General features: G+C 43.2%; 1 protein-coding gene across 5 annotated transcripts in view; it reads left to right on the top strand.

Moving 5' to 3' along the window:
- Positions 1-7,542, top strand: part of STK36 (serine/threonine kinase 36) — a 139,880-nt gene extending 132,338 nt beyond the window's left edge. For all 5 annotated transcript variants that reach the window (XM_063430943.1, XM_063430944.1, XM_063430946.1 and 2 more), the window contains exon 27: positions 7,380-7,542. In XM_063430943.1, the coding sequence (XP_063287013.1) occupies positions 7,380-7,505 (126 nt within the window). In that variant the 3' untranslated portion in view covers positions 7,506-7,542. The remainder of the gene's footprint in view (positions 1-7,379) is intronic.
- The last annotated feature ends 5,013 nt before the right edge of the window (positions 7,543-12,555 follow it).

Below are 12,555 nucleotides of genomic sequence, written 5' to 3'. Positions count from 1 at the left end.
GTATGTGTACTTATTGCAGGGTCACATAGTGTGTGATGTATGTGTACTTATTGCAGGGTCACATAGTGTGCGATGTATGTGTACTTATTGCAGGGTCACATAGTGTGCGATGTATGTGTACTTATTGCAGGGTCACATAGTGTGCGATGTATGTGTACTTATTGCAGGGTCACATAGTGTACGATGTACGTGTACTTATTGCAGGGCCACATAGTGTGCGATGTATGTGTACTTATTGCAGGGTCACATAGTGTGCGATGTATGTATACTTATTGCAGGGTCACAGTGTGCGATGTATGTGTACTTATTGCAGGGTCACATAGTGTACGATGTATGTGTACTTATTGCTGGGTCACATAGTGTGCGATGTATGTGTACTTATTGCAGGGTCACATAGTGTGCGATGTATGTGTACTTATTGCAGGGTCACATAGTGTGCGATGTATGTGTACTTATTGCAGGGTCACATAGTGTACGATGTATGTGTACTTATTGCAGGGTCACATAGTGTACGATGTATGTGTACTTATTGCAGGGTCACAGTGTACGATGTATGTGTACTTATTGCAGGGTCACAGTGTACGATGTATGTGTACTTATTGCAGGGTCACATAGTGTGCGATGTATGTGTACTTATTGCAGGGTCACATAGTGTACGATGTACGTGTACTTATTGCAGGGTCACATAGTGTGCGATGTATGTGTACTTATTGCAGGGTCACATCGTGTGCGATGTATGTGTACTTATTGCAGGGTCACATAGTGTGCGATGTATGTGTACTTATTGCAGGGTCACATAGTGTGCGATGTATGTGTACTTATTGCAGGGCCACATAGTGTGCGATGTACGTGTACTTATTGCAGGGTCACATAGTGTGCGATGTATGTGTACTTATTGCAGGGTCACATAGTGTGCGATGTATGTGTACTTATTGCAGGGTCACATAGTGTGCGATGTATGTGTACTTATTGCAGGGTCACATAGTGTGCGATGTACGTGTACTTATTGCAGGGTCACATAGTGTGCGATGTACGTGTACTTATTGCAGGGTCACATAGTGTACGATGTACGTGTACTTATTGCAGGGTCACATAGTGTGCGATGTATGTGTTCTTATTGCAGGGTCACATAGTGTGCGATGTATGTGTACTTATTGCAGGGTCACATAGTGTGTGATGTATGTGTACTTATTGCAGGGTCACATAGTGTGCGATGTATGTGTACTTATTGCAGGGTCACATAGTGTGCGATGTATGTGTACTTATTGCAGGGTCACATAGTGTGCGATGTATGTGTACTTATTGCAGGGTCACATAGTGTACGATGTACGTGTACTTATTGCAGGGCCACATAGTGTGCGATGTATGTGTACTTATTGCAGGGTCACATAGTGTGCGATGTATGTGTACTTATTGCAGGGTCACAGTGTGCGATGTATGTGTACTTATTGCAGGGTCACATAGTGTACGATGTATGTGTACTTATTGCAGGGTCACATAGTGTGCGATGTATGTGTACTTATTGCTGGGTCACATAGTGTGCGATGTATGTGTACTTATTGCAGGGTCACATAGTGTGCGATGTATGTGTACTTATTGCAGGGTCACATAGTGTACGATGTATGTGTACTTATTGCAGGGTCACATAGTGTACGATGTATGTGTACTTATTGCAGGGTCACAGTGTACGATGTATGTGTACTTATTGCAGGGTCACATAGTGTGCGATGTATGTGTACTTATTGCAGGGTCACATAGTGTGCGATGTATGTGTACTTATTGCAGGGTCACATAGTGTGCGATGTATGTGTACTTATTGCAGGGTCACATAGTGTACGATGTATGTGTACTTATTGCAGGGTCACATAGTGTGCGATGTATGTGTACTTATTGCAGGGTCACATAGTGTGCGATGTATGTGTACTTATTGCAGGGTCACAGTGTGCGATGTATGTGTACTTATTGCAGGGTCACATAGTGTGCGATGTATGTGTACTTATTGCAGGGTCACATAGTGTGCGATGTATGTGTACTTATTGCAGGGTCACATAGTGTGCGATGTATGTGTACTTATTGCAGGGTCACATAGTGTACGATGTACGTGTACTTATTGCAGGGTCACATAGTGTGCGATGTATGTGTACTTATTGCAGGGTCACATAGTGTGCGATGTATGTGTACTTATTGCAGGGTCACATAGTGTACGATGTATGTGTACTTATTGCAGGGTCACATAGTGTGCGATGTATGTGTACTTATTGCTGGGTCACATAGTGTACGATGTATGTGTACTTATTGCAGGGTCACACAGTGTGCGATGTATGTGTACTTATTGCAGGGTCACATAGTGTGCGATGTATGTGTACTTATTGCAGGGTCACACAGTGTGCGATGTATGTGTACTTATTGCAGGGTCACATAGTGTGCGATGTATGTGTACTTATTGCAGGGTCACATAGTGTGCGATGTACGTGTACTTATTGCAGGGTCACATAGTGTGCGATGTATGTGTACTTATTGCAGGGTCACATAGTGTGCGATGTATGTGTACTTATTGCAGGGTCACACAGTGTGCGATGTATGTGTACTTATTGCAGGGTCACATAGTGTACGATGTATGTGTACTTATTGCAGGGTCACATAGTGTACGATGTATGTGTACTTATTGCAGGGTCACATAGTGTGCGATGTATGTGTACTTATTGCAGGGTCACACAGTGTGCGATGTATGTGTACTTATTGCAGGGTCACATAGTGTACGATGTATGTGTACTTATTGCAGGGTCACATAGTGTGCGATGTATGCGTACTTATTGCAGGGTCACATAGTGTGCGATGTATGTGTACTTATTGCAGGGTCACATAGTGTGCGATGTATGTGTACTTATTGCAGGGTCACATAGTGTGCGATGTATGTGTACTTATTGCAGGGTCACACAGTGTGCGATGTATGTGTACTTATTGCAGGGTCACATAGTGTACGATGTACGTGTACTTATTGCAGGGTCACATAGTGTGCGATGTATGTGTACTTATTGCAGGGTCACACAGTGTGCGATGTATGTGTACTTATTGCAGGGTAACGTACACATGGCAGGAACATGTGTTGTGTAAATATTGTGTATAGTTGACATCCTATAGCACTCTTGTCCAGAACCTTTAGTTGATTCCACGTAATGTCAGGCAGAGGTGTTTTATTTGTAAAACGGTTATAAAGCTCTGCTCATAAACATTTACTGTTAAACAAACTGCAACGCAAGCCCATTAGATTAAAACCTTCTAGGAAAGCGATGGTAAGACAAGAGGCTGCAGACAAAGCTAAAAATGATAGCTGCATGCGTGAGAGTTTAGGGAACCATCTTTGGAAATTACACCACCGGAAAAAAAAATGAAAAATCACTTACACCATCAACATTTTTTTCTTTCCCATGAAATGCTCCATTTTCTTTTCAAACACCATAACCACTAAAACACATTGCAGTCAACAGGATGTAAGTTTCTTTGGTCTTTGCTGAGAGCGTCTAGCTGCTGTGGAGACCGGGATCGGCACTTGTCCTTCTGTTTGACAACATAAATTGACGTTTTACCAGGCCGCTATTTGCACTATATCGGTAATGGGGCTTGGAGTGTGGATTTACAATGTATTCTAAACGGACATAATCCAGTAAAGACAGGGAAAACACGGCCAATGAAGAGGATAAATAAAAACATTGTTTCATGTTTCCTCCTCACTGTAAACTCTCTCTGTGCTCACTGCCAGGTATAAAGAGCGGAGCTTATAACAATGATTGACAGGGAGCTAAGATGGCAGTGGCTCTCTCTATACTGACTGCCAGGTGTAAAGGGCGGAGCTTATAACAATGATTGACAGGGAGCTAAGATGGAGGCGGCTCTCTCTATACTGACTGCCAGGTGTAATGGGCGGAGCTTATAACAATGATTGACAGGGAGCTAAGATGGAGGTGGCTCTCTCTATACTGACTGCCAGGTGTAAAGGGCGGAGCTTATAACAATGATTGACAGGGAGCTAAGATGGCAGTGTCTCTCTCTATACTGACTGCCAGGTGTAAAGGGCGGAGCTTATAACAATGATTGACAGGGAGCTAAGATGGAGGTGGCTCTCTCTATACTGACTGCCAGGTGTAAAGGGCGGAGCTTATAACAATGATTGACAGGGAGCTAAGATGGAGGTGGCTCTCTCTATACTGACTGCCAGGTGTAAAGGGCGGAGCTTATAACAATGATTGACAGGGAGCTAAGATGGAGGTGGCTCTCTCTATACTGACTGCCAGGTGTAAAGGGCGGAGCTTATAACAATGATTGACAGGGAGCTAAGATGGAGGTGGCTCTCTCTATACTGACTGCCAGGTGTAAAGGGCGGGGCTTATAACAATGATTGACAGGGAGCTAAGATGGAGGTGGCTCTCTCTATACTGACTGCCAGATGTAAAGGGAGGAGCTTATAACAATGTCTGACAGGGAGCTAAGATGGAGGTGGCTTTCTCTATACTGACTGCCAGGTGTAAAGGGCGGAGCTTATAACAATGATTGACAGGGAGCCAAGATGGAGGTGGCACTCTATACTGACTGCCAGGTGTAAAGGGCGGAGCTTATAACAATGATTGACAGGGAGCTAAGATGGAGGTGGCTCTCTCTATACTGACTGCCAGGTGTAAAGGGCGGAGCTTATAACAATGATTGACAGGGAGCTAAGATGGAGGCGGCTCTCTCTATACTTACTGCCAGGTGTAAAGGGCGGAGCTTATAACAATGATTGACAGGGAGCTAAGATGGAGGTGGCTCTCTCTATACTGACTGCCAGGTGTAAAGGGCGGAGCTTATAACAATGATTGACAGGGAGCTAAGATGGAGGCGGCTCTCTCTATACTGACTGCCAGGTGTAAAGGGCGGAGCTTATAACAATGACTGACAGGGAGCTAAGATGGAGGTGGCTCTCTCTACTGACTGCCAGGTGTAAAGGGCGGAGCTTATAACAATGATTGACAGGGAGCTAAGATGGAGGCGGCTCTCTCTATACTTACTGCCAGGTGTAAAGGGCGGAGCTTATAACAATGATTGACAGGGAGCTAAGATGGAGGTGGCTTTCTCTATACTGACTGCCAGGTGTAAAGGGCGGAGCTTATAACAATGATTGACAGGGAGCCAAGATGGAGGTGGCACTCTATACTGACTGCCAGGTGTAAAGGGCGGAGCTTATAACAATGATTGACAGGGAGCTAAGATGGAGGTGGCTCTCTCTATACTGACTGCCAGGTGTAAAGGGCGGAGCTTATAACAATGATTGACAGGGAGCTAAGATGGAGGCGGCTCTCTCTATACTTACTGCCAGGTGTAAAGGGCGGAGCTTATAACAATGATTGACAGGGAGCTAAGATGGAGGTGGCTCTCTCTATACTGACTGCCAGGTGTAAAGGGCGGAGCTTATAACAATGATTGACAGGGAGCTAAGATGGAGGCGGCTCTCTCTATACTGACTGCCAGGTGTAAAGGGCGGAGCTTATAACAATGACTGACAGGGAGCTAAGATGGAGGTGGCTCTCTCTACTGACTGCCAGGTGTAAAGGGCGGAGCTTATAACAATGATTGACAGGGAGCTAAGATGGAGGCGGCTCTCTCTATACTTACTGCCAGGTGTAAAGGGCGGAGCTTATAACAATGATTGACAGGGAGCTAAGATGGAGGCGGCTCTCTCTATACTGACTGCCAGGTGTAAAGGGTGGAGCTTATAACAATGTCTGACAGGGAGCTAAGATGGCAGTGGCTCTCTCTATACTGACTGCCAGGTGTAAAGGGCGGAGCTTATAACAATGACTGACAGGGAGCTAAGATGGAGGTGGCTCTCTCTATACTGACTGCCAGGTGTAAAGGGCGGAGCTTATAACAATGATTGACAGGGAGCTAAGATGGAGGCGGCTCTCTCTATACTTACTGCCAGGTGTAAAGGGCGGAGCTTATAACAATGATTGACAGGGAGCTAAGATGGAGGCGGCTCTCTCTATACTGACTGCCAGGTGTAAAGGGCGGAGCTTATAACAATGATTGACAGGGAGCTAAGATGGTGGCGGCTCTCTCTATACTGACTGCCAGGTGTAAAGGGCGGAGCTTATAACAATGATTGACAGGGAGCTAAGATGGAGGTGGCTCTCTCTATACTGACTGCCAGGTGTAAAGGGCGGAGCTTATAACAATGTCTGACAGGGAGCTAAGATGGAGGTGGCTCTCTCTATACTGACTGCCAGGTGTAAAGGGCGGAGCTTATAACAATGATTGACAGGGAGCTAAGATGGAGGCGTCCAGTTACTGGATAAAGTAATGCGGATTTCCACATTCCATTTTATTTATCTTGCCTTAAATACACTATACAAAAGTATTGGGACACACCTCTGAAATCTTGAATTCACGAATTTCAATCAGACCTATTGACACTGGTGTATAAAATCCAGTATCTAGCCATGCAGTCTGCATTTACAAACATTTGTGTAAACAATGGGTCGCTCTGAAGAGCTCAGTGAAATCAAACGTGGTACACCACTAAGGGTAGTGTGAAGGTGGATTAGTTGGTTCTTGAAATTTCATCTCTGCTGGATAGTCCACGGTCAACTGTAAGGGGTATTATAGGATTGTGGAAGCATTTAGGAATCTCAGCATGAATCGGGAGACCATGTAAAGTCGCAGCGGGGTCACAGAGTGCTGAGGTTCATGGTGTGTAAAAGTCGCCACGATCTGCTGATTACATAGCTGAAGAGTTCCAAACGTCTGGCACTAATACCCGCATGAAAACTGCAATGGGAGCTTCATCGAATGGGTTCTTATGGTCGAGCAACTGTACACCAAGTACAATTTAAAGCATTGGATTGAGTGGTGGAAAGCAGGCGCCACTGGACTGTGTTCTGTGGAGTGACGAATCACACTTTTCTGTTTGGCAATCTGATGGGCGATTCTGGTTTTGGTGGATGCCGCTTGACAGCAAACTCCAAAATCAGGTGGAAAGCCTTCCTAGAAGGGTGGAAGCTGTTATAGGAGGCCCTCTGTTAATGTCTGTGTTTGTATTACCATGCCATAAAAGTCCCAATACTTTTCACCATTTAGGGGATCCTAAACATATGGCAAATCCTTGGAAGCTTCCCTTTAACATTAGCTGCAACAATTGTGTGTAAATTATCACAACCACAAAAAGTTTTTCGTTTTTTTTGGCATTTTGTAAAATATTTTAATTATAGCATAGTTTTGGGAGCCTTAAATGTATAGTAGTTGATTTTCTTTTTTCTTTTTGTTAATTTTTTTTAAGCGATTAGTAACTTCCCCCTCCCATTATTGTTGCACTTTTCCCCTGATCAAATTTCAATCTTTCTTTTCAGCATCTGATGTCTCTGGGTGCAGAAGAGAAACTGTCAGCGTCTACCACAAATTTACTCGGAGTCATGTCTGATCCCTGCACACATCATTGCGAGAAACTTCTCCACATGCTGAGAACGCCAGAATAATCGAGGAGAACTCGCGTAATACAGATTCCCCATTATTTATGTTTTGATTGGATTTTGTATTTTTATAACTTTGTTCTTGTTTGATAATAAAATGCATTTCTCATTAAGTTTGTCCATTTCTTAAAACGATGTTGGATGCATAGTAAGATCTCCTGGGGTCAGTCTAGTCACTAAAACCACTACAGTTTAATGAACTATACGCAATCTCTTCACAGTTTTATTTCCATATTTATATGGTTGATATACAGTATAGTATTGGTAGGTTTCGTGTGTACGTATACATAACTGGTTTCACAATGTAAGGTCTTTCACGGACCATAAAAAGGCGCCACGAGGTTAATCTGGGCACATGTAAACTGCATGTTGACAGAGGATCGTAGAGGTTGGAAATTCTTCAGACTTGGGAAGGTGGAAAAAGGTGTCAGTTTAACCTAACACCAAAAACTCCATTAAAGGTGTAACTCTTTGTAAGTACTACTCCAGAGAGAGTTGGGGGCTGGCACATAACTTCAATAAGATTTCATGCCTACTGGGGGGAAAAGGCTCTCGTTGCCCTTTCTTTTCATCTTGCAATGTTACATAGTAATTTGAGATTATGCGAACATAGTGTACCTATAATTTTCATTTTAGTTATTACAGGAGGCAAATATTTTTGCATAACTCTATACTGAAAACTCCAGCATCACAGATCATAAACAGCACAACCCATCGAAAAACTACACATTCCACAAAAAGCCCTGGTCTAAGCTCCTTCTCTTTCTTTTTAGCGACAGTAATAACAATATAGTCAGAAATAGTAAAACATGTCATAAGGAACCATGGAAAAGAACATTGCAATCCATAAACCAGATGAGGAGTCGTCCGCAGAAGCTGGTCTTGCAATGGAAGTAACCGATCACACTAAAAGGAAACAAAAAGAAATGAAAGGCATCTGAAATGGTATGTTGTCCATCTTACAATAACCATGTAATCAACTTAAATCAGGCTAAATAATTCTAACAATTGAATACTGTGGCGAAACCAACCTCGCCACTGGGCCCTGGAGAAGCCTGTTTGCTAGCCTCCTACCTACTGACTATGGCCCCTGGGTTATTTGGGGCATATTGTACTTTATATTGCTGCTACTGGCCCTTTAAAATCAGCGATGGACATATTGGGACTTTTGGGACTACTGTCCCTTTAAGACTGTGGAGCATATTCCAGTATACTGCCTTTAATATTACATATGTATTTATGTGTTAAGTTTAACCTGGGTGATATGTATGCAGCATTCATCTGATTGTTCGGTAGAATCACTCCATTCATTATATTGAGTGAAACTAACGAACAACCAGACCACCCAGGAATAAGTGTGCCTCCAATTACCAGTTGCAACAATGTTGCAAACTGGTAATTGGCAATCAGTGTAGTGTGTTCTTTGTCCTCTGGGTGGACGCCATTCGGGAAACAAACACGTGGCGGCGGCCATCTTGGACTGCCGAGCAGCGGTGTTTTGCCGTCGAGTGTCTGGAGCTAGAATCGGACACTTGACTGGGCAAACACCGCTGAGACCTCCATACTTCCGGAAATTCGTGTAGAAACTACCGGATGACCCACCGTTCGGTAGAGAGAACCCCACGGGCAGGGGAGTTCGTTCAAACCCTCTCCAGGCTCTATGACACAGGCAATTCGTCTGTTTTCATTCCCTTGTTTGTGACCGACCGCAGGGCCAAAGTGCATGGAACTGTTTTCGGATGCTTTGCCCATGCGGTCGGTCAAATCATTGGAACCCCATGTCTCACGAACCGTTCATCCGAATGACTTGAGTTTTGAATGTGTTGTCCCCCTGAATAGGGGCTGTCCGGCGATGCTGGATTTGGGGGTGTGCCCCCGGGTTTTGGGGTACATCCAGAACTTGGCTGAAAAGGTGTACCGGATGATTGGGTTTAATGTTATCTGAGGGGAGGGGATGTGTGGGCTGAACCATGTATGTGATTGGATATTTTATGCCTCCCCCTGGGTGTGGACTCTATGTGTATTATTGTAATAAAAGCCGGGCTGGATGAGCCAGTCCAGAGTTCCTGTTTTACCCTCAAAGTGAAGTGTCGTCTCATTATTGGGGGAAGGATTTATTGCATGCTGTTCCAGTTGACTGCTAGGAGTGCAAGCCTATTCGTATGGTTCCTATTCAACTGTCTACAGCATTCAGAGGCTTGAGAGCATTCATATGCTTCTCAGATTCGGTGGTTGTGGTGTCTGCTGCAGTGCTTGAAGTCCTCAGGAGCGCTAGGAGCATCCATTAACGGAGGTACCAAGTCGGGGTGCCAGGTGATCCGTTACAAATACGATAAAATTAATGGTAATAATAACAGTAGATGTGCTATCGCTACGAAACATTCAAATCCTAAATCACAAACCAAGGAACAGAAATCGAAGGGTGGGAAAATATTCGCCTCCTGTCATTAAAATTATAGGTACACTACCTTAGCATAATCTACAGTTTTACCACAGGAGGCTTCTTATTTAGCATTTTTAACGCTGAGGATTTAGAAAAGTGAAAGAAACATGAGAATGTCTATCGTAAACACCGAAATCATTCTCCTGCGTCCAAACCGCACATTGCTTGATGTCTGCAAACAATGACACTGTCGCCTCAGACCAGTGATCCTGGCCATAGACAATAGCAAGCGAATCCATCTAGCCAAAGTCGTAGAGACCTGTAATACTCAAGAAAATAAAGTTAGTTGGAACTCAATTGCATAATTTAAATGAAATTGTACTGTCACTTTAAGGGGGGAAATGGTGCTTACTTAATTAGGTCTTGAGAGTCCAGAACAAGCTTCCAACAGCAATTCAATTAGTAAGGTCAAATCCAAAGAAATTATTACATTTATTTGGATAAATTTAAATAATGTTCCTGCATGGAATTAATGCAGTGTTTAAACAAGCTGATTAATGCAGGAGTTGTGCAGGTTGAATTCAGGGTAAAAATGAAATGCAGGTTTGTATGGAAGTACAATGAACTAGCTTAATTAATGGCTGAGATTTCCCTTTGGAAGCAAGTAACTGAAGTTTTAAGACAAAGTAGCAAATTCTTTGTAGTACAATAATTAAAGAACTTAGCTTGTTGGAGGTAGAAGAAAAGTCAAAGTCCGTTCCGTGTCCTGGGAGTATAGAGTTCAGCAAAGTCGGTTTGGAAGATCAGAGATTTAGTACACAGTAGATATGACAGGGAGCACGGACGGCACTTAGAAACAGTTTGCAACAAATTGACTGAGCAATTTTGGAGTAACCGAGGCTTCCCGTTAACGTGCCACCATGTGACGTCAGATGCATGGGCGGGGCACGATTGGCGGAATCAGGAGTTTGCCGATCATTAATCATGACAAGACCAGATTGTCATAAAAAAAGGTGGTCCGAAGGCGAAGTCTGTAAAGGTGCGGTAACCTTGATGTACCGTAAGAATGTATTACTCTAAGAATTCCAAGCGAAGATTTAGCATCGTCTGGCATGGAGAGCCTATGAGTCCCATAAAAGGACCTTAATCTATCACAAAAACCTGTGGACTAATAGAAACATAGAATGTGACGGCAGATAAGAACCATTCGGCCCATCTAGTCTGCCCAATTTTCTAAATACTTTCATTAGTCCCTGGCCTTATCCTATAGTTAGGATAGCCTTATGCCTATCCCACGCATGCTTAAACTCCTTTACTGTGTTACCCTCTACCACTTCAGCTGGAAGACTATTCCATGCATCCACTACCCTCTCAGTAAAGTAATACTTCCTGATATTATTTTTAAACCTTTGTCCCTCTAATTTAAGACTATGTCCTCTTGTTGTAGTAGTTTTTCTTCTTTTAAATATAGTCTCCTCCTTTACTGTGTTGATTCCCTTTATGTATTTAAATGTTTCTATCATATCCCCCCTGTCTCGTCTTTCCTCCATGCTATACATGTTAAGATCCTTTAACCTTTCCTGGTAAGTTTTATCCTGCAATCCATGAACCAGTTTAGCAGCCCATCTCTGAACTCTCTCTAAGGTATCAATATCCTTCTGAATATACGGTCTCCAGTACTGCGTACAATACTCCAAGTGAGGTCGCACCAGTGTTCTGTACAATGGCATGAGCACTTCCCTCTTTCTACTGCTAATGCCTCTCCATATACAACCAAGCATTCTGCTAGCATTGTCTGCCTACCTTTAAGTCATCAGAAATAATCACCCCTAAATCCCTTTCCTCAGATGTTGAGGTTAGGACTCTATCAAACATTCTGTACTCTGCCCTTGGGTTTTTACGTCCAAGATGCATTATCTTGCACTTATCCACATTAAATGTCAGTTGCCACAACTCTGACCATTTTTCTAGTTTACCTAAATCATTAGCCATTTGTCTTATCCCTCCTGGAACACCAACCCTGTTACATATCTTAGTATCATCAGCAAAAAGACATACGTTACCATCAAGACCTTCTGCAATATCACTAATAAAAATATTAAAGAGAATGGGTCCAAGTACAGAACCCTAAGGTACCCCACTGGTGACAAGCCCAAGCTTCGAATATACTCCATTGACTACAACCCTCTGTTGCCTGTCACTCAGCCACTGCCTTACCCATTCAACAATATTGGAATCCAAACTCAAAGATTGCAGTTTATTGATAAGCCTTCTATGTGCAACAGTGTCAAAAGCCTTACTGAAATCTAGGTAAGCAATGTCTACTGCACCACCCTGATCTATTATTTTAGTTACCCAATCAAAAAAATCAATAAGATTAGTTTGGCATGATCTCCCTGAAGTAAATCCATGTTGTCTCTGATCTTGAAATCCATGTGTTTTTAGATGTTCAACAATCCTATCCTTTAACATGGTTTCCATCACTTTCCCCACTACTGAAGTAAGGCTTACTGGCCTATAGTTGCCTGACTCCTCCCTATTACCTTTCTTGTGAATGGGCACAACATTCGCCAACTTCCAATCTTCTGGGACTACTCCTGTTAACAATGATTGGTTAAATAAATCTATTAGTAGTTTTGCTAGTACACCACTAAGCTCTTTTAATAGCTTTGG

Source organism: Pelobates fuscus, chromosome 8, assembly GCF_036172605.1.
Source record: "Pelobates fuscus isolate aPelFus1 chromosome 8, aPelFus1.pri, whole genome shotgun sequence".
Lineage (NCBI taxonomy): Eukaryota > Metazoa > Chordata > Amphibia > Anura > Pelobatidae > Pelobates > Pelobates fuscus.
The sequence above is the reverse complement of the archived record's forward strand: the minus strand, read 5'-3'. Positions and strand labels throughout refer to the sequence as shown.